This window comes from Cydia fagiglandana, chromosome 5 (assembly GCF_963556715.1).
Source record: "Cydia fagiglandana chromosome 5, ilCydFagi1.1, whole genome shotgun sequence".
Taxonomy (NCBI): domain Eukaryota; kingdom Metazoa; phylum Arthropoda; class Insecta; order Lepidoptera; family Tortricidae; genus Cydia; species Cydia fagiglandana.
In genome coordinates, this window is record NC_085936.1 from 1323745 (window position 1) to 1346494 (window position 22750).

General features: G+C 39.2%; 1 protein-coding gene across 1 annotated transcript; it reads right to left on the reverse strand.

Annotated features, from left to right (window-relative positions):
• Nucleotides 1-1529: 1529 nt before the first annotated feature.
• On the reverse strand, nt 1530-21299 carry LOC134664779 (uncharacterized). The gene is made up of 7 exons (XM_063521523.1): nt 20108-21299; nt 19151-19448; nt 16136-16232; nt 15767-15874; nt 11707-11814; nt 1968-2027; nt 1530-1660 (listed from the first exon to the last, which is right to left on the reverse strand). Exons 1-7 carry the CDS (start codon nt 20586-20588, stop codon nt 1619-1621), a joined length of 1194 nt encoding a protein of 397 aa, XP_063377593.1. The 5' UTR covers nt 20589-21299; the 3' UTR covers nt 1530-1618.
• Between the last annotated feature and the right edge of the window lie 1451 nt (nt 21300-22750).

The following is a 22750-nucleotide window of genomic DNA, read 5'->3' on the forward strand; positions in this document are numbered from 1 at the left end:
ATAAGACGTTCCAGTAATTTGTAGGTGACACTGAGTAGAGCTATTGGGCGGTAGGTGTCTGCCCTGTTGTCGGGTTTATTCGGTTTAAGGAGAGCAATGATTTTTGATGATTTCATTTTGGGTGGTATTTTTCCAACTCGGATTATGTTTGTGTAAAATTTTGCTAGCCACTCCTGGGTCCGCGGGCCGCAGTGCCTTAAGAATTCAGGGAAAATGCCGTCCTCTCCGCAGGCCTTGTTCAGTTTGATTTGTGAGATAGCCGACTTAATCTCGAGTATGGTAATAGGGCCGCTAAATTTGTCATCTGGGGTGGCTAAGGACTTTTCCAATTTCAGTTCCTTACGAATTTCACGAGTGTGAAGTTTGTGACTTGCAGCCTTCGAGAGCTTTACTATTCGGTTCCCGATGTCACTTGGGCTTACTTTTGGATTACAGCTTTGGGGCGCCTGACCTGAGGTCAGTCTTCTTAAAAGGTGCCATGCCTTACGGCTTGAGTGGGTGAAGTTCATCTTTTCCACTGTCTGCTCCCATTTTTCCTTACGAGCGTCGTCCAGAGAACTTATAAGTTGGTGAGCCGTATTTTTGTCGTTCGTTTCCTGAAATTCCTCCCAAAGCTTCTCAGTCTCGTTGTTCCAGCACGGGACATACTGTTTCCTATATCCTCGTGGTACGTACTGTTTTGCTGTCGAGATAAGGAGTTTTTTAAAACGGTCGTGGTTTTTCGTTACGGGTTCGATCCATCTGAATCTCTCATCCAGTTTTTCTGCGTAACGTTTCCAGTCGGCTTTTTGGAAATTCCATCTTGGGCCTGGATAGGATTGAACCAAAGGAATTTTTAATCCAATTTCGAGAAGAACGGGTCGGTGTTGACTATTCGGGAAATCACTAAGGATTGACTTCTTTGCAGGTACTGGAAAACCGTCCTGATCCTTAGAGGTGAAAACCAGATCGGGGTTGTAACTACGGCCCCAGCGCGCGGATTTGAAGGAGCCTTTGGTTTTGTTGTCGTGGACAAGAAATGAGTTTGTTTTGTCCGCCCAATCTGTAATGTCTTTGCCGTTCTCATCGATGTCTTTGTAGCCCCAGGAGGTATGAACTACGATATTAACTACGATAAAAATATAATTTAATTTGACTGCATTTAGATTTAGACGCAGTTTAGATAGTACTAAAGTACTGAATCTAAAGGCAACATTTAATTAGGTACACAAACTTAAATTTTGTAATGCAGAGACTAATCACAAGCAACTTTATTAAAGATTAAGAAATAGGTACATTTTAAGTCGTATTTTTAATTTTGTTCCTTTCTAAGAAGCACAAATGTTAAAATGTCGGCTAAGGATAAACGCTTATCAAAGGCTTGAAGATCTATCATTTTTATTTCAGTTACCTATACAAGCTAAAACACATGGTAATTAATAGCCTGCTTATTAACGTGTATTTTCAATACCTATTACACTCACATTTTTTAAACTAGGTAAGTATGTACTAAAATTGGGTAAGTACATGCACATTTGCAGGTGAAAGAATAAAACGAACCTTCATACATTACGATAAAGTTTACTATTGCGTGTTATATAAAATAGTCGTGGCGGTCAAAAGGTTAATTTTCCGTTTTTTAATACAAAACTGAGAATATGGAGTACGATGTCTTCACGATCTGAAAATAATTTAAGAATTTAGACCATTTATTGGGCAATTTGCTCATGCGTTCGTTTCTCTATAGAAAAGACCTTATTTATAACTAGTTAAAGTCAGTAGCAGAAGTTGTTAAGTGAGCGACGTATTCAAAATGATCTTGACGCGACTTTATTGTTTAGAAAATAAGAGCGTGACAATGACAAGGTAATTTTGAACACGTCGCCCGCTTAGCAACTTTTTCTGCTGACTGTACCTAACAAAGAGGCATTAATTACTTTACTTACAAGTACGAGTAGGTACTACAAACGCAAATGAATGAGCCTTACCGATACATACGATTGATAAGAGATTTCTATGAATCCGAAACTCTTGATGATGACAGGTTTCTAAAAAAAATAGGTAAGTACAGTAAACAAATTTAACTTGCCAATTGGCAATATAGCATTATAGTAACAGCACCAGTCATGGGACATTTAAGAGGAAATTTGGAGTATTTATGATATTTCCCTTATAAATGTAAATGGTCTACCGCTTAGCGTGTTAAAAGATGAAAGTCCTATCCGTCTTTCATGTTTTAGGCGTGTTGTATCAAAGATACTGCAAGGAGTTTCCGCATACTTAACAAATTAAAACTATGTTTTTTTTCTCCAGTCATGGACACCAAAGCTCCAGTAATGGGCCCCCGGTAATGGACGTGGATCCAGTAATGGGCCCCCTATAATGGACATTGCTATATCAGTATAAAATATTGAAATGGGGAATAAGTTATGGCAAAAAAAACATTTTTTGGTATAAGCTTTTATTGCTGAATGTATTTTTCTTTCCACAGCCAATTATTATTGTATTAGATCCATCGAGACAATTCTAATGGACCCAAACAAAATTAGTTAGGGTTTATTGCGATAAAGTTCCCATGGCCACCTCCTGTCTCCATCATCAGATCAGGTCCATGTTATCATAATATTGCATTATCATCTGATTTGCATACTTAATTACGTACTTACACAAAATTTCAACTGAATCGGAAATCGAAAAGTGGATCAAATTTAGCTACCAAGATTTGACCTACACTAACTAACAGGGCAAGTTAAATAAAAGTTTGGAAAAACGATATTAATCTATCCGAAGTGCGAGAATACCTCCTGGTTGACATATTTCGTAACTACATTTTACTTCTGTATTGTTTAAAAACATGATATTATGGCATGGCAAGCATCATTATGTCAATTGTCCCATCATAGGAGGTATGCAGTTTTACAGCTCCTATAATGGGATTGGGCCAAATACCACTATTTTTTTACATCTGTGGAGTCACAACATAGTGTGTTGTATACCTTATCTCATGATAAATGCAATAAAAAAAACACATTCTAGTTTTCATCAAGTATTAATTCATTAAAATTTAATAAATTAACTCACCTCTCTTAGCGAAGTTGTTAAGAATTCGTAGTGGTATTTTTTTTCAGTGACACGACAACTCTTGGGTTGACGCCAATTTCTTAAAAGATAACCGATTTTAATAAAAATTGAAACATAAACAGCTCTAGGACTCTTATTTATGATAAAAATATATCCAGTGTTTATAAACTACTTTTAGATACTTATTTTAGAGGAATTGTGGTGTTTTGTCCCATTACTGGTTCCACGTCCATTATAGGGTCCACTACTATATTTCACTTGCCGATTGGCAATAAAGCATTGGACTCGAAAATCATTTATTGGCCAAGCAGTGGGTACATTTCCACGAAAGAATTCCTAATCGTATAAAAAATTTGCCAGATTATAAATTTAAGAAAATTGTCACACATAAATTAATAGAAAATCGTACTAGGTATTGTCAGATTATTTGGACGAGAAAGATGCATGGGATATTTGTATTTGTTAATTGTATTAGTCAAGTAATTAAATATACTTGATCAAGCAAATGTTGTCAGTAGAAATAGGCGCAAATTTCAAATTTTCTCTGGGATCATAACCCTTCGCGCCTACATATTTTAAATTTGCCACCTTTTTCTACTGACAAGATTTGCTTGACCAAGTATATGTAATAGTTTTAAGGAAAAACATGTGTAATAATTGACGGACATAAGTGTATCTTGTATAGGTACCTACATGGCAAAATAAATTGAAAACAATACTGTCTACACTCACCCTTACCTAGCTGCTGGACGAGAGAGGGGCAGACGCGCGGGAGGAGGACATACGACATTTTGAATGATTACCAATCCATCTACGGCACGATCAAGCTGCCTTGCACTTAAATTATTAAACCTATAAAATTATGTTATATATACTCACTTGTGGAAGCTGATTATACTTATCCTTTTGGCCGCCGGACCTAGTCCGCAAAGACGCTCACTCACACGCCAGAGCAAATTTTAAGTAAACAACTAATAAAAAGTTTAGGGATTGCAAATAGTGATATCGATATTTACAATATTATGGTAAAAATCTTTTTAATTTAGCTTTGTTCTTATCCTGTTTTAATTTCATTCCAAATTGCCAAAATTAAACATATGTTGTACACCCGAAAATGTTTAAAATATAGGGATTTAACATAAAAAACAACCACTAAACAATGTCGATTCAAGACGTGATATCGCCGCACTAGGCTGTACGAGAAGTCTTTTATACAAGACAACGGCGCCCATGGACTGCCCGCAATGCAGACCGACAAGGACTGTTTCCGCGCGGATCAAGTAGTAATAGTCTCTAGGTCAACGGCGTAAGCGCTTGTCGGTACGTAAACTTTATTGGCGTAACGTTAAAGCTGCGCATCATGTGTCGATAAAGTCAATATACCGGAACTGTTTTAGTGAAAATTACACGTGGGTTGAATTTTTAATGAGTGAAGATATTATTCCGGAATTAGAATCTATCATTATAATTTCAGTTTGGTTTACATTAATCTATAGGTAAACTCTTATCAAAAAAACGTTCAACGACTTGTTACAAAAAAATTACACATTAACTTCAATGTTATAACAATAAAAGTAAAGTCTGATAAACAGGTATGTCCCTGTACCACACTTGTGCGAAGCGGTCGCTGCGGTGTATCCCTTCCCACTAAGCTATAAAATAACATCAATTATTTTTTTTTATTTATCTCTTCTGCAATTAAATAGTCCACAATCTACAATGGCAAATTTACTTGTCTGACTCTACTTTATAGAGCTAAAGAAGCTACCTGAACTTTAAATATAGTTATGCCTATCTGACTCTCGTTCTACGTATTCTAGTAAGTAGTTACCTACTATTCGTTGAAAAAAATTGGCCATTAACAAGTGTTCAAATACTTAGATAAAAACATATTTCTGACTTTATATTTACGTTAAAAATTCCCATATCGAGTTAACATTCCCATCCCTAGCTGTCTTTTATACAAGACAACGGCGACGAGGAACATGAAAAATGTTGAAAATTGGAGCAATTTTTTTAAATGCCTTATTATAAAAGAAGGGATTTATATAGCGGCTTAAAAAGCAAATAAATGAAAAAACAAAGACCTTAAATATGAACACGAGTGTAAATGAAATTGCAATTGTTATTATTTTCACATTAACTCAGTGGTTGAATTTGTGTCTTGTATACAAGACGACGGCGCCAGCGTATCGTTCTATCGTTGTCTTCTATACCGGACAACGGCGGTCAAAGGGTTATATATACTGCAAACCGTCTATATCATTGAAGAGCACCGAATTATCCTACAATTTATGGTGACCCCGACGTGATCTGGATGACGCAACTGGAAGGCGAAGATATCCCGGAATAAGTGCATACGTATACTGGATCCGAAGGAAGTACGCCCGTTCCTTTTAGTGTTTATCATTTCCTATTTTAAAAGTTATTGTTCTCGACTTGTGTTAATTTAGTTCGATAATTCTAGTGCAATTAGTGCGGTTTGTGAGTTAGTCTATGTAGGTACCACCGTTTGCAAAATTATTAACAAAACTTCGTAATTCTTCATTCCTTATGCATAAATAGCATTTAAATAGCTTCTTTATAGTTCTAAAGTAAATAATACATACGTGTTGGTACCATAAAACAATTATATCTTCTATAAAATTCGACTTAAAAATTGTGTGTTAACACAGTGTTCCACAGTGTCCAACTTTCGTAATTTAAAGTTTCTAGTTTTTCGTAAATACATTAGTCCCGATTAAAAAACAAGTACTTATAGGTAGTTAAACATAATTGCCGACTATTTCAGGAAATTAACGGGATATAAGCTGGTGAGAACTAGTCATTTGGTCAACTACACTGCACAGCAGTTTCCAGCAGCGGCGCCGAGTAACACCGTGTCGCCTTGCGTTGACCGGCCGGTACCTACCTATTGTGCACATCTGTTATCAGCGATCAGCTGTTCTACTCATCATTTACGAGGTTGGATTCACTTTAATTACTTTATAACTAACTTCTTTGTTATTTTCGCCTGCATAATGACCGAATTAAAGGAACTTTTAAAACAACGGGCCACTATAAGAGGCCGCGTAACATTATTTGAAAAGTTTTTAACGCCTTTAATGAGTCTCGATAGTGTAACTGAGCGTAATAAATTAATAAACAACGAATTAAGCTTAAGATTATCCAAATTTCAAGAGTTAAGTTACACTTTCGACGAAATTCAAAATAAAATTGAGGAATTAGACTCCGATACGTCAAAACAGATGGAAGAAAGGGAGCAAACGGAAAACCAGTTCTTCCAGCTGATTGGCACCGCTCAAGAGTTTTTAGATGCGTTTAACGATAGCAAAACAAAACAAGGAGACGAGTCTTCATGTCGTGGCAGTTCCACATCAGTTACAAATCACGTTAAACTGCCACCCCTGAAAATTACTCCTTTTAGCGGTGATACAAATAAATGGCTTCAGTTCCGAGACATGTACTTGTCTCTCATTCACAATAATGATAATTTGGACAATATAAGTAAATTCCATTATTTAAAATCATACTTGGAGGGTTCCGCTCTGGCAGTCATTAATTCGGTCAGCGTTTCGGCAGATAATTATCAAATTGCTTGGTCGTTGCTCTGTGACAGGTACAATAATAAGCGTCTATTAATTAACGAACACATTAAATGTCTATTTTCGATTGAGGCGCTCTCTAAAGAGTCCGACCGGGGCCTGCGCAACTTAGTTGATGCAATTTCAAAAAATTTAAGTGCTTTGAAATTGTTAGGCGAGCCAACTGATAGTTGGGGCACGCTTATTATTTATATAGGCTCATCGAAGTTGGACTCGGTAACTGCGAGAAATTGGGAGGAACATCGAAGCAAATTAGAGACCCATACTTTGGACGATTTTTTCAACTTTCTTCGTCAAAGGGCAACGGTATTAGAAACAGTCTACGCCGCCAAAACTTCAAATAATCAAAGCAATAATATTAATAAAGTTGAAAATCGTCACAACTTTAATAGGTCGAAATCATTCATTTCTTCTTCGCTCGATTCACACCCCCGTGGCAGTTGTTTGGCATGTAAACAAGATCATAAATTATATGAGTGCAACAAATTTAAATCGATGTCTGTGCAAGAACGAAATGCAAAGGTCTTTCAATGGAAATTATGTAGTAATTGTTTACGTAATGATCACCAATCGTACCAATGCCGGCTCGTCGCTGGTTGCCGCATCTGTAAAAGAAGGCATAATACTTTACTTCATAAAACAAACAACTTACTCAGCGGTTCCCAACCGCATCAAACACAATCATCATCATCATCATCGCGACAAGAGATACAAAATAACGTAGAATCGTCTGCGTCTACATCCTTACCTACCAATTCAACTTCTAACCATGAAGTACCTACCAATGCTACTGATAACGCATCTTCTGGCCCGCGTCCGGTAACTACACTGTCTGCTGGCTCCTCAGGCTTCGGTCTTCATTCAACAGCTGTAGTCGAGGTGTCAAACAATGGCAACATAATAAAATTGCGCGCTCTTCTAGATAATGGTTCGCAAACTTCTTTCATAACGGAGGCGGCTCGAGCTAAGATAGGATGCCCTACAATTAAAAAATTCAAGTGCGTGTCTGGTCTTCAAAATGCCATCGTAGGCACTGCCGAACACTGCAACGTACAAATAAGGTCTACTTATAACTCATTCACTACAAATGTTAAATGCTACGTCCTACCAGTCATAACTGACGTTGTTCCTCAACTTGAGATACGAGTTGACGAACTAGCCATCCCCGGCCACATACAATTAGCTGATCCAGACTTCTATCGCCCTGGAGACATCGATATTCTTCTAAGTTTGGAAGTCTTCTGGGACGTTCTGGGTACTTCTCAAATAAAACTCGGACCAAATAAACCAGTCCTCCACGAAACTGAGTTTGGATGGATCCTCGGTGGCCGCAATACGGGGAATGGTACAAAGCGTCCTAGCAAACCTTATTGCCATTTCAGTCAAGATATACAACAGCAACTTGTAAAGTTCTGGGAAATAGAAGAAGTTCCTAAAACCCAACCTACGTCAAATAGCGACGAATACTGTGAAACCCTTTTTCAAGAAACAACGCAGCGTGAAGAGGATGGTAGATTTTGTGTTCAAATACCTCTGTGCGATTCACCAGATGTCTTAGGCGACTCATTTAAAATAGCCGAACGGCGACTACATCAAATGGAACGTAAAATGAAACAAAAATCTGAATTTAAAAATGAATATTCTAAATTTATGCAAGAGTACGAGCGCCTAGGACATATGAGTGAAGTACCTAAGCCCGAGCGAGGATGCTACCTACCTCATCACGCTGTGATACGTGAATCTAGCGAAACTACGCGCTTGCGCGTGGTTTACGACGCGTCAGCAAAAACGTCATCAGGCGTATCATTTAATGACATTCAACATGTCGGACCTGTCGTCCAGGACGACCTCTTCTCCATATTGTTGCGTTTCAGGCAACACAAATATGTAGTGACAGCCGATGTGGAGAAGATGTATCGTCAAATTTTAGTAAAGCCCGAACAACGTCATCTACAGATGATTTTATGGCGTGAGCAATCTGATCAACCAATTAAAATATATCAACTCAATACAATTACATATGGTACATCATCTGCGCCATTCCTAAGTACACGGTGTCTAGTTCAGCTCGCCAATGAGTGCAGTGATGTAAGAGTTGCTAATGTAATAAAGCACGACTTCTATGTAGATGACGTCATTACAGGGAGCAGTTCAAAGGAGGACTTGTGCTACATAATAAATTCAATAACGGAAGTTCTTCATTCAGCACGCTTGCCATTGCGTAAATTCCGTTCTAACATAGGTTCCGTCCTTCAAGACAATTCTAATGCGTTGATACCTAAAGACCTAGATTTCAGTTCACAATCAAGTGCTTTAGGACTTAAATGGGATCCAAGCACTGATACATTCAACTTTCCTGTCGATATTAAACATTCGTCAGTAGCTACCAAGCGATCGATCTTATCGAATTCTGCTAGATTGTTCGATCCTCTAGGGTTGTTAAGCTTATGTACAATTGTGCCAAAAATAATTCTAAAAAATTTATGGCTCACTAAGTTAGACTGGGATGATCCTATTCCCACAGATTTATCAAAATCGTGGTTCAATTTTGTGCTAGGCCTTAAGAGCCTAACCAACTTTCAAATACCTAGATTTGCTCTCGCTGACGATCCCGATGCGATCGTTGAATTGCATACATTTTGCGATGCATCGCAAGATGCGTACGCAGCATGCGTCTACTTGCGCTCGATTTGTAGCTCAGGTAGCATATCAGTAAATTTATTGTGCGCTAAAACAAAAGTCAGTCCCGTGAAAGCTCAGACAATACAATACCGCGTCTTGAATTATGCGGAGCTTTATTAGCTGCACGATTAAGCTCGAAAGTAATCGAAGCTTTACGACTTACAGTCACCAACATCTATCATTGGACAGACTCATCCGTAATTCTAGGATGGATCTGTTCACCCTCGCAGAATCTGAAAACGTTTGTATCACACCGTGTCGCAGAGATTCAACAGCTTACAGCAAATGGATCCTGGAGACACGTCCCAGGTGTTCAAAACCCTGCGGACTTAGCATCACGTGGTGTAAGTCCATCACAAGTACCTGATGCTAACCTATGGTGGCATGGCCCCTCCTTTCTATTAGAAGGGCCATCAGCCTGGCCAGAAGTCATTAAACCTAGTACCAACATACCTGAAATGAAAACCTGCAAAACTAATACTAAACCTAAAACTACTATACCTATAACATGCACTACAACTATACCTATAACCTATGACAAATTAATAAATTTCGAAAGGTTCTCTAAATTCACAATACTATTACGAAGCTTGGCTTATGCATTGCGTTTTATCCACAACGTAAGACACTCAAGTAATAAAACAACTGGCCATCTAACTACAGACGAACTACAATTATCATTACATCATCTTGTTAAGCAACACCAAGAGGAGTGTTTCGAGCATGAACTACATCTACTAAATAATAAAAAATGCTTACCTTCAAAATCGAGAATCCTTTCTCTCAGACCCTTCGTGGATGAGAAGAGTATCCTCCGTGTAGGCGGACGTATCCAAAATTCATCTGAAATATTTAGTAAAAAGCATCCGATTATCTTGGATTCTAAAAATCGTTTCACCAAATTACTTTTCATCCAAGAACACAAAAAATTATCCCATGGAGGTGCTCAGCTTTTACTGACTAACGTCAGGCAATTGTACTGGCCTGTTGCTGGAAGAAGATTAGCCAAATCTACTGTAAACAATTGTAAAATTTGTAAAATCCTTAAAGCTAAATCTGTCATCCCAATAATGGGTAACTTACCCTCCGCTCGAGTCAATCCCAGCTTCGCTTTCGAGGTTACCGGTATCGACTTCGCTGGTCCATTCCCGACTCGCGATCGAAAGGGACGTGGTTGCAAAATAATTAAAAGTTATTTATGTATATTCGTCTGTTTTGCAACCAAAGCAATTCATTTGGAAATTGCATCAGACTTGAGTGCAGAGGCATTTATGTGTTTAAATCGCTTTATCTCTCGCAGAGGAAAGCCCAGCGTAATCCATTGCGATAATGGCCGAAATTTTGTAGGCGCAAATAATGAATTTAAAAGATTCTTAGAATCTTGCGGTGAATCCATCTCGTCATATGCTGCCGGTGAATTCATAAATTTCAAGTTCTCACCTGCTTATTCACCGCATTTTAACGGACTTAGCGAAGCTGGCGTAAAGGCTGCCAAGCATCATTTAACGCGTATGATAGGGAACACTAACCTCACCTTTGAGCAATTATCGTCTCTATTTGCACAGGTCGAGGCAATTCTTAATTCCAGGCCTATAACTCCCCTATCAGCCGATCCTACAGATCTTTACCCTTTGTGTCCCGGGCACTTCCTGATCGGCAAACCGCTCACTTCATTGCCATCGCCCACAGTTACCGAAATCAACCCAAATCGTCTTAGAAAATACGAGCACATTGAGCAGATCCGACAACAGTTTTGGGAGAGATGGCGCACTGAATATTTGAACGAGCTACAGCAACGATCAAAGTGGCGCATCGACCAAGGAAAACTCGCTGAAGGCGATATGGTGGTCCTCAAGGAGGCTAACTTGCCACCACTCAAATGGCGCATGGGCCGCATTCATCAACTGTACCCAGGAGCCGATGGGATAGCACGTGTTGCAGACGTGAACACGTCCAAGGGTATCATCCGCCGCGCCGTCACAAATCTCTGCCCGCTACCTAACGATGAGCGCGAAGAAGCTACTCGAAAACCCACAGTTTCCGAGGGGGGGAAGATGTCTACACTCACCCTTACCTAGCTGCTGGACGAGAGAGGGGCAGACGCGCGGGAGGAGGACATACGACATTTTGAATGATTACCAATCCATCTACGGCACGATCAAGCTGCCTTGCACTTAAATTATTAAACCTATAAAATTATGTTATATATACTCACTTGTGGAAGCTGATTATACTTATATATACTGCAAACCGTCTATATCATTGAAGAGCACCGAATTATCCTACAATACTGCCACACCTTTGTCGGTTATGGCAGACTGTGGCAGTAGAATAGTTAAACTATGACTAAAAATGTTACCTGACTTTGGATCATAGCAATCAACACCAGTCGCCGAATTCGGTAAGAAGACATGTTCGTGCAGTTCTGCCATCCTGACATAAAGATGGCCGTCGGTAAATTGCCTGCCTGAAAACATAAAAGTTGTCTTGTCATTTGTCGACAGTCACGTCAGACAGTCGATATAACCATGTCAATCTTGTCATTTGTCGTCAGGAGTCGATATAACAAATGTCAACAGATACACACACAAGAACAGAATAAGTAATAGCAATACCGTACAGAAAGAAAACTTCCTACAAAACCGAAGTTTGACAGCGATTCAGTGACGAATCATGCTGTCCCTTTGTAATGTATGGCACTATCCCTGTCGGCTAATTAGGATTAGGAATTATTATTTTCTATTAATTCAAGTAATTATCTTGCCCGTGGTCGTGCACGCAAAGGGACCGTCAAGTTGTGCCAACCCTATTAATTAGTCTCATGCATGACTTTTTTTTTAATGATTTTGTACTTTTTATTTATTTGTTTACTAGCTGTGCCCGCGGCTCCGCCCGCGTGGAATTCGGTCTGTTCTATTTCTCTCCCTCTCCTCTGAAGGCGGAACTTGAAGTAAAGTTGACAGATGGATATGCTAGAGGACTGTAGTCCAGATAAAATATTTTACAATTAGGTACCACTAAATAAAACTACACTCCAAAAACAATAGCTTTTTTAGCCCTTATTCAAATTTTACACGTGATTTAAACGACAGAGTAGTAGGTGTGTATCGGACGATACAGTAAGGTATACGCGCGCGAGCAAAAGCGAAGCGGCTTGCCTGGCTAAAGCGCCACTCACCGTGGTCTTCTTCAGACTCCTGAGGAAAACCACGTGCCCTTTGTAACCTCAATGCGTTGCGAGACTTTCGCGAATCATTCGATTTTTTTGGGGAAGGCATGGTAATGCGTATAAAATGCGAGTCCCAAATCATTCGACTCCGCAAACGACCAGTGCCGGATTAAGATATTTTGATGCCCTAAGCATTTCTAGACCATGGTGCCCCCTTTCCCTAGGGTCGTCAAGATTATATTGAATTTTTTTTTTGGTCAATTGAGTGACGTTCATTGCCACATTATAGCTGGATATGGAAATCAGTCACATAATTTTATCACGAAAATTGACAATCTTGCAGCAGTAACGTTGCAACAGAGTAATGCTGCTGCAGTCGCCACCTGAATATCACCTTTATCAAATGTTAGAATGTAATTGAAAACGCGAGCGAAGCGAGCGCGAAAATTTTTCGATATAAAAACGCAATTTAATAGACAGTTGGTCATTTTTACTTTTAGTATGAAAATCAGTCACACCATTATTCACAAAAATTGACAGTGCTGCAACAGTAACGTTGCAACACAGTAATGCTGCAGCAGTTGCCACCCGAATATCACCTTTATCACATCTTAGAATGTTATTGAAAACGCGAGCGAAGCGAGCGCGAATATTTTTTCGATATAAAAACGCAATTTGATAGACAGTTGTACATTTTTACTTTTAGTATAGAAATCAGACACATCATTTTATCACGAAAATTGACAGTGCTGCAGCAGTAACGTTGCAACAGAGTACTATTTTCGATATAAAAAACGCAATTTGATAGACAGTTGTACATTTTTACTTTTAGTCCCAACCAGGCGCGAATCCAGGATTTCATACAGAGAAGGGACGTGACAGTTTTCTATCAGCCTAGTTTCGCATAGGGCTTGATATTTAAGGGTCTCAGCGAGGTTGTTTTCATACAGAAAAGATGCAAGAAAGCAGAGCTTGGAATTGACCAAGTGAATTGTATTGGCGAAATGTGAGCAAGGCAGAAGGTCCAGCTGCGAAAGAGGAAAGCTTGGATTTGGATCCACGCCCAAGTATAATTAAGGCAGAAGATCATTTTTGCCGTAAGGGAGAATGCCTTGCATAAGACCTCACGCCGAACTGCAAAAGAGTGTCTTGAAATCGAATCTATGCATGTAATCACGACTCTTCTACTGCTCGCTCTTCGGCTTCACTCGAAAGCGCTACTTGATAGGATGCTTTTAGTTTTCGGCTTTCACGGGGCCCCTGAGACCTAACTGCCAAAGTGTTATCACTTTGACAGTTAGGTCTCAGGATCGCGGCTAAGTAGCAACTCGCCTTGGCCGACAAATCTGCCGTGCAAGAGAGCAAAATTCGCTATAAAATCGGTAACCTATGTCGAAAAAATCGGCTGACCGCAAGCCCGAAAGCAAGATTTTTTCCATGACTTTGAGGGCGTCCGCGTAAGGTCAAATCGAATGCCTACGTTGGAAATGTTCATACGTACCCTCACTCTCTTACTTTTCATTGCCGCATTACAGCTGAGAATGGAAATTAGTCACACCATTTTATGACGAAAATTAACAGTGCCGCAGCAGTAACGTTGCAACAGAGTAATGCTGCTGCAGTTGCCAACCGAATATCATCTTTATCATATCATAGAATGGTTTTGAAAAGGCGAGCGAAGCGAGCGCGAAAATTTTTCGATATAAAAACGCAATTTGATAGACAGTTGTACTTTTTTACTTTTAGTATGGAAATCAGTCACATCATTTTATCACGAAAATTGACAGTGCTGCAGCAGTAACGTTGCAACAGAGTAATGCTACTGCAGTTGCCACCCGAATATCATCTTTATCATACCTATCATAGAATGGTTTTGAAAACGCGAGCGAAGCGAGCGCGAACATTTTTCGATATAAAAACGCAATTGGATAGAGAGTTGTACTTTTTACTTTTAGTATGGAAATCGGTCACATCATATTATCACGAAAATTGACAGTGCTGCAGCAGTAACGTTGCAACAGAGTAATGCTGCTGCAGTTGCCACCCGAATATCATCTTTATCATACCGCAGAATGTTATTGAAAACGCGAGCGAAGCCAGCCCGAAAATTTTTCGATATAAAAAACGCCATTTGATACACAGTTGTACATTTTTAGGATTCCGTACCCAAAGGGTAAAACGGGACCCTATTACCAACTATTACTAAGACTCTGCTGTCCGTCCGTCCGTCTGTCACCAGGCTGTATCTCACGAACCGTGATAGCTAGACAGTTGAAATTTTCAATGATGATCTATTTCTGTTGCCGCTATAACAACAAATACTTAAAACTGAATAAAATAAAGATTTAAGTGGGGCTCCCATACAACAAACGTGATTTTAGACCGTAGTTAAGCAAGCGAGGTCAAGTACTTGGATGGGTGACCGTTTTATTTTTGCCTGTTTTTGCATTATGGTACGGAACCCTTTGTGCGCGAGTCCGACTCGCACTTGCTCGGTTTTTTTACTTTTAGACCCAACCAGGCGCGAAAAAGTTTGCCCCTCCTTCCTAAGTAGCGCCATAAGATTCAGGGGCAAACTTAAATCAAGCGAGTATTGTGGCTACCCCCCCTTATATGGGTTGAATTTTTATAGCCTATAACCTGGCCGGAGATTTTCCCGACAGATTAGTAAAGTTTTCATCAAGATCCGTTCAGCCGTTTTCACGTGATGCGCGTTCAAATAAACAGACAAACAGATAAACAGATAAACAGACAAACAGACAAAAATTCTAAAAACTGTTGGAACGTGTTCTGTTATCGATTCTAAGTATCCCCAGCCAACTTTTTTTCAAATATCTTCCATGTACAGACTTTCGACCCTCTACAGCTTTATTATATGTATAGAAGATAGAAGATGCAATGAAATGATAATTTAATAACGGAAATACATTTATAATATAATATGACGGCAACAAACATCAGAATGAAAAATATTTCGTTCAAATATAAACTTCATACATGAGACTAATTGCTCGGAGCAATGCAGAGCCGAACGGGGCCGAGAATGTCCGAACGCTCTAGTTTCCTACCCCTGCCAAAGTGCCAAGTGGTGCAAGACCGTAGTCGGAGTAGGTATACCAACGATCTCCATTTCTATCGTTCTTTGATGACCGATATAGAGTATATAGACGCAGACAGACGAGCTTCGAATTTTGTTATTCGCACTAGCTCTCCCGAGTCTCCCGAGTGCATGATACTGACAGATACCTACCTCAACAGTGACGTCTCCTGCGCTCCACATAATGAATCCAGTGTTGATCAGCATGGTCACAGAGGTGGCTAATATAGCCGACACGTGACCCGGAGACCGATCGGCATCCTGAAACGTTTTTTTTATTTCTTGTTACTTTTACGGTACAGTCAAGTGTAAAAATGTGGGTGCACTCGTGATACTCAGAAATATGTCCAGTAAGGCCCAAATGACAGCGAATGTGAGTAAAGGGCCTTATTATTTTAGCGAATTAAGAACTATGGTAGACAGACGGACGAAAGTGATCCTATAAGGGCTACGTTTTTCCTTTTGAGGTAAAGGACTTTTAAAACACGGAAAGCACCAAAGATGATGCTAGACGGTAAGTACCTTAAACTGTGACAAGAGTTGCACCATTACAAAGATGTTAATAATGATATGTGCGCTGAACACGTTTCCACAAGTTCTCTGCACTTGTTGCGTGCACCTGAAAAAAAAACAAATCAGAAAACCGATTATGATTAAACAATTTGTTAAAGTTTTGATGTTGTTTTGATACGACCTTGACACGATTTGCAGAGTATTTCCCGCGATTACTGCGTGAGCAATCGTCAAGGGATCATAACAAGATCAAATCCTTTTCACTTAAATGATCATTTGCATTTTTTTTTCGCAATCAGTCCAATAATGTAGGTAGGTACCAGACATGTGCGCCGCGCCGCCGCGCCGCCGCCGCCGACGATTTTTCCACGCCGCCGCCGCCGATAAATTTGACCGGCGTATAATCGGCGTGGGAAATTTTGATACCTATCGTGTCTTATTCCATGTTGCGTAGTGACTAGATAGTGACCGATGTATAATTTAAAGATCCTTATGCTTTATCGCTTATTATTTGCCAGTGAAGCAAATCAGCATCATTTTTGTCGTGGCGGTGTTAACTGTGATAATGATTTAGCGTTAATTTAAACAAGATCTAGTTTCTGGATCTCAGGTTATTATTTGATATTTTATCGCACAGCTTTTTTGTACAACGCATTTTGTTTTACATCAATAGTCTCTTTATTGTCAATTTAATCAGTGAACTAAAGTCAAGAAAATAGCAGGTTCATATCCTAGGACATAAACATGCTATTTTCTTCTTAGAGTCTTCAGCAAGCTGTCACCACGATTATAATTGTGTATTTTATGAGTTCTCGTATGATGCTGGTGACACGCATGAGGGTCATCAATGTCATCATATGATAGATATGATTTGATTTATTTATCGCAGAATATATAATTTCATTTCAAAATACACACGATCAATTCTTAGTCATTTTATGGTGATTATCAGCTTCTTTTATTTTACTTAACAATATATATTTCAATCAAAATTATAAAAGTCAGGTTAAAGCTTTGTAATAAGCTATACCTAAACAATTATACCTACTTATAAGAATTCAAATCACCAAGTATCATCACTAAGCTAGCAGTAAAGAAAACAAAGTAGACCTTAATATTCCATAAAACGGGACACTTCAATGACATTCTGTTGAGCGATGAAACGATGACATCTTTATTCTAACATACATTTCTGTTAAACTTCAGTTCAGACAAATGTACAGTATTCATCATTATTTCGTAACAAATCCTACGTGAGGCGACAGCGGCTGAGAAAAGTCAATACAGATTTAAGGCAACTTAAAGAATTTTTTTATTAAAAATACTGCCTAAAATGTAGGGTTTTAAAGTATCCTTTTTATTTTAATATTTAAACATACCGTTGGTAACCGTTAGGTTGGTATTGGTAATAAATGGTTGCCAAGTGACATGCCGGGATATAATTTTCGGAAATAATTTAGAAAACACATATAATATGCTTTGGATATCCTAGTAAATACTCAGAAGGCTTTAAAGTAGAGTTTCTACAGCCACGTTTTCATGCAGTATCAAAAATTATGTCACGCCGATCACGCCGCCGCCGCCGGTCAAAAAATCATCGGACGCCGCCGCCGATGATTTTGCCATCGGCGCACATCTCCAGTAGGTACCTGTCCACAGACATGCCCTTTCGGAAAAGTCTCTTAAGTAGGGATCATCCATTAATTACGTCACACGAATTTCTAGGTTTTTTGACCTTTCCCCCCCTCTTTGTCACACTTGGTTTTGCAAATCCCTCTCCACCTGGTGTGACGTCACATTTTAGGCAATTTTGTTTTCAACGAAATCGGCAATACTCGGCATTATTTTTTTTTATTATATTATTATTATTCAGAGCCCACTGTGCCACTGCCTTCAGCCAGAAATTGAAATTTTTGAGAGAGGTATAGAGGAGAAGAAGGTGTAAAAAGAACATTAAAGAGAAGAGAAAGAGTGTGAAGATCTCTACGGCGGCGGATTGGAAGCCAATTGAGTTTTTGACGGTAGTAAGACACGTGATCGTACTTCCGTAGTCCGAAAATGAATCTTATACAGACATTCTGTAAGCGCTCTAACTTATCTAGGAGTTCTTCTGTAATGTCAAGATTTACAACGTCACCGTAGTCCACCTAATATGCTGCGCTCCATAGCTCTCTGGCAAACCCCGAGTTTGGACTTCTGAGCTTCCGTCAATCTGTTTTCTTCCGTCAATTCCGTCAACCAGGTCTGAGCACCGTAGGTGAGAACTGGAAGTACGCACATGTCCATGAGCCTACGCTTGAGTGATAGAGGTAGGTCTCCCTTCATCAGGTGTTTCATTGACCAATAGCTCTTTCAGGCGTTTTCGGTGCGTCTTTGGACTTCTTTCTCCTGTCGCGCCTGGAAAGAGACTATTTGGCCAAGATAAAGGTATTCTTGGACATATGCGATGTGTTCTCCGTTTATCTCGATCCTACATCCTATTTTTTTAATAAAAAATATTTTTGGTAAAGGAAATATAAGCAATTTTATCACACAAAACCAATTAGGAACGAAAATTACCTACTTCTAAAACCTCATTATTTAAATGCACAGCGAATAAAAAATATAAATTAATTTTCGGTTACTGATGAATAGTGATGAAGTTAAAATGACGTCACAATGTTTGTGACTCCCCCTTCCCCCATGTCACAACATGTACATTTTCTTGACCCCTCCCACCCCCTAAACGTGTGACGTAATTAATGGATGACCCCGTAGAGGTAGAAAATGAAAAATTAAACTGACATATACATATAAATTAACTAAAGTGAGTAAAACGTAACATCTAGCGAAACTAGTGAAAATGATTTTTTGCGGATGGAATATTTTGCAAACAAAAAACAAAATTTGATTGTTGGGCATTTTGCAAATGGGGCATTTTGTAGACGGGAAATTTTGCGATGGAGTTATTTAGAAAAGGAACGTTTTGCTAAAGGGACAGAGAGATATATGGTTGATGAATATGGGTTTGGCACATACACTTACCAAATGGTGGTAGCATGCAATCTTATACCAAGCTTAAGAGCCCTCTCATACTTCTCTTCCTTCTCACTCTGACTAATCCTCTCTTCAAATACCCCCGCGAGACTCTTAAAGTACATCTGCAGGTTCATGTACTGATGGCTGAGGGAGATGGTGACAACAAGGACAAGGAGATAGGCGGTGGTGACTCTGGCCATCCATAGCCAGCAGAGAACGTAGACGACGACGCGACCGACTCCGGCGAGGGGTGATCGGTCGTGGACATCGGGCCAGGCGGTTATCATTGTGATGAAAGTTTCATCTGTAAAATTTGCAGCTTTTCTGAACAGTGATGAATGATTCTTGGTTTATAATTTGCTTTATATGTTTCGTCTTTATTTATATGTATTTATATGAATGAATGACAGTAACACCGACCACAATCACTCTGCTTAGCTTTAATATTTACTGATAAAGAATGCCTTATGGCCATTCGTAATATGCTAAACAGATGGACTTATAAATAATATTCTAAAATATCGTTCGAGAAATGGGCTCCAGGTCAGATATTTAATTGGTACTATAGGTACCTAATAAAAAATCCTAAGTACCTATTGTACAATATCCGGATATTTCGCATTTGTTCGGAACACACCAATCTACGGCAGGGGCGTATTTAGAAATTTGGCGCCCCGGGCCAATAAGTTTCGCCTCCCCAGAAGTCAAGGAAAAAAATTAAGTAAAGTAACGGGTTTTTTAGGACGTTAACCAAACGTTTAACGTCGAAAAGAATTAAACATTTTGTATAAAGAATAGGTAAACGTCTTTAAAACCCGTAGAAAGGGGATCGGACTAAAAACCAGTTGCAATGAAGTGTTATGGCGTGGTGGCATATATCTCTGTAACTAGGTATAAAACTATAATATATATATTTTAATATCTAGTTTTGAACATAGTTATATATGAAGTGTACACCCTTACCTGAAAACAATACCTTAGTAAATCCTTTGATACCGTAAAATAGTATCGAGTTGAAGGAAAGAAACACAAACGTACATGCGTAGATTTTGGTGCGTTTCAGCATAAGTATCTCAGTCTCCGGATCATTGAAATCCTTCTTTAAACCAACAGCTAAGGTAAATAGTATCTCTGTCACAGTCTCCTTATCCAGAGAGAGTGTGACATAGTACAGCAAAGTGTGTGAAAGCGTCATCATAAGGCGGTCAGATTTCTGATTCTCCGTCAAATTGTTTTGAGTGAAGAATGACGTCAACTCTCCCACCACAAACAGAACAATCCCTGCCTTTATAACTTTCATAATTCTCTTGTACACGTTCATGTATACCCCAGGTATACCATTATGATCTACCCAGTAGTTCATGCTGCTGCAAACGAAGATAATTTTGTCCAATTTATGGAAAAATTCTGTGGTTTTATTTTTCCGATATTTCGGGGATTCCATTTTAGCGTTGGGTACGAAGGTAAGTTGTAAATTGAGGGATTTTTTGGGATTAGCGTTATAATTATAAGTACGTAGGCTCGTTTAATTCCGGGGTCGGATTAACAATCTTAACACGTTCACTGCCAAGAACCTGCTAAATTTTATGGTACGTAAAATGGTCCAACTTTGCTCCAAATTAAGGAAATTATAAATATTTTTGTAACTATTAATTATTAAATATTTAGATGAATTGAAGAGTATCTCATCTAACATGTTTTAAATAATATTGTTTACATATCTGAAGCAATAATGAGGAGCTAAAGATACCCATTGTTTGGGATATCATTGATTCGAGCTATAGTTTACTAGGGGAGCAAATTAGTAGCATTTTCGTTGGGGCCCACGGTGCCAACGGTAGGGAAAACGTTGGGATGAGGTTCGTTCCGTAGCCAACATTAATTTTGTATTGGCCCACCATCGCATTTACCAACATTCGCTGTGGCACAGATGCCCAACAATGGGCCTTTGTGTATTTTGGTACCGTTGGCTAAACAACGATAATATTCGTTGGCCCAATGATGACATATATCGCATTTACCAACATTGGCAGTGGCAGTGATGCCCAACAATGGGCCTTTGTGTATTTTGCTACCGTTCGCTAAACAACGATAACATTCGTTGGCCCAATGGTGACGAATACCGCATTTACCAACATTGGCTGTGGCACGGATGCCCAACAATGGGCCTTTGTGTATTTTGGTAACGTTGGCTAATCAACGATATCATCCGATGGCCCAATGATGACTTATATCGCATTTACCAACATTGGCTGTGGCACAGATGCCCAACAATGGGCCTTTGTATATTTTGGTAACGTTGGCTAATCAACGATATCATCCGATGGCCCAATGATGACAAATATCGCATTTACCAACATTGGCTGTGGCACTGATGCCCAACAATGGGCCTTTGTGTATTTTGGTAACGTTGGCTAATCAACGATATCATCCGATGGCCCAATGATGACAAAAATCGCATTTACCAACATTGGCTGTAGCACTGATGCCCAACAATGGGCCTTTGTTTATTTTGGTAACGTTGGCTAATCAACGATATCATCCGATGGCCCAATGATGACAAATATCGCATTTACCAACATTGGCTGTGGCACTGATGCCCAACAATGGGCCTTTGTTTATTTTGGTAACGTTGGCTAATCAACGATATCATCCGATGGCCCAATGACGACAAATATTGCATTTACCAACATTGGCTGTAGCATTGATGCCCAACAAAGGGCCTTTGTGTATTTTGGTAACGTTGGCTAATCAACTATATCATCCGATGGCCCAATGATGACTTATATCGCATGTACCAACATTGGCTGTGGCACTGATGCCCAACAATGGGCCTTTGTTTATTTTGGTAACGTTGGCTAATCAAAGATAACATTCGTTGGCCCAATGGTGACGAATATCGTATTTACCAACATTGGCTGTGGCACTAACGCCTAACAATGGGCCTTTGTGTATTTTGGTACCGGTGGCTAAACAACGATAACATTCGTTGGCCCAGTGAGCACAAATATCGCATTTACCAACATTGGCTGTGGTACTGATGCCCAACAATACCAGTTGAGTTTGCTTGTGGCGTCACTAGATGGCGTTACTATCTCCAAACATCGAAGTTATAGTTATTTTCTCGATTATTCCGGATATAATCATAATATTTTAAAAAGTAACTTATAAATCTAATAGCTATAACTATAAAATTTATACATAAATTTAAAAAATTGTATTTTACCAACATTTTCTCAATTTAAATCTCAAAAAACATAAATCTCGCCTACGAAGTTTCGAAGTGCGGTTAGTATATATACAAATTAGAGTATATAGTAAGTGTACTTGCTTCGGCAGTACATATACTAAAATTGGAACGATACAGAGGAGATTAACAACAACTGCTGCCTAGGGCCTTCATGTGGATACAACCAATGCCTACCGTAGTGTAATTGTAATATTTATCAGCAAAGGCCCAACATCGTATTACACAACCACTTACTTAACGTAGGGTAACTGTAGGACTCGTAAACAAAAGCCCATTACATAATTAGACTGTAGGCACACTATAAATTACACAACTATTTACCTACGGTAGTATTGTAAGAATCCTACACAAGGCCC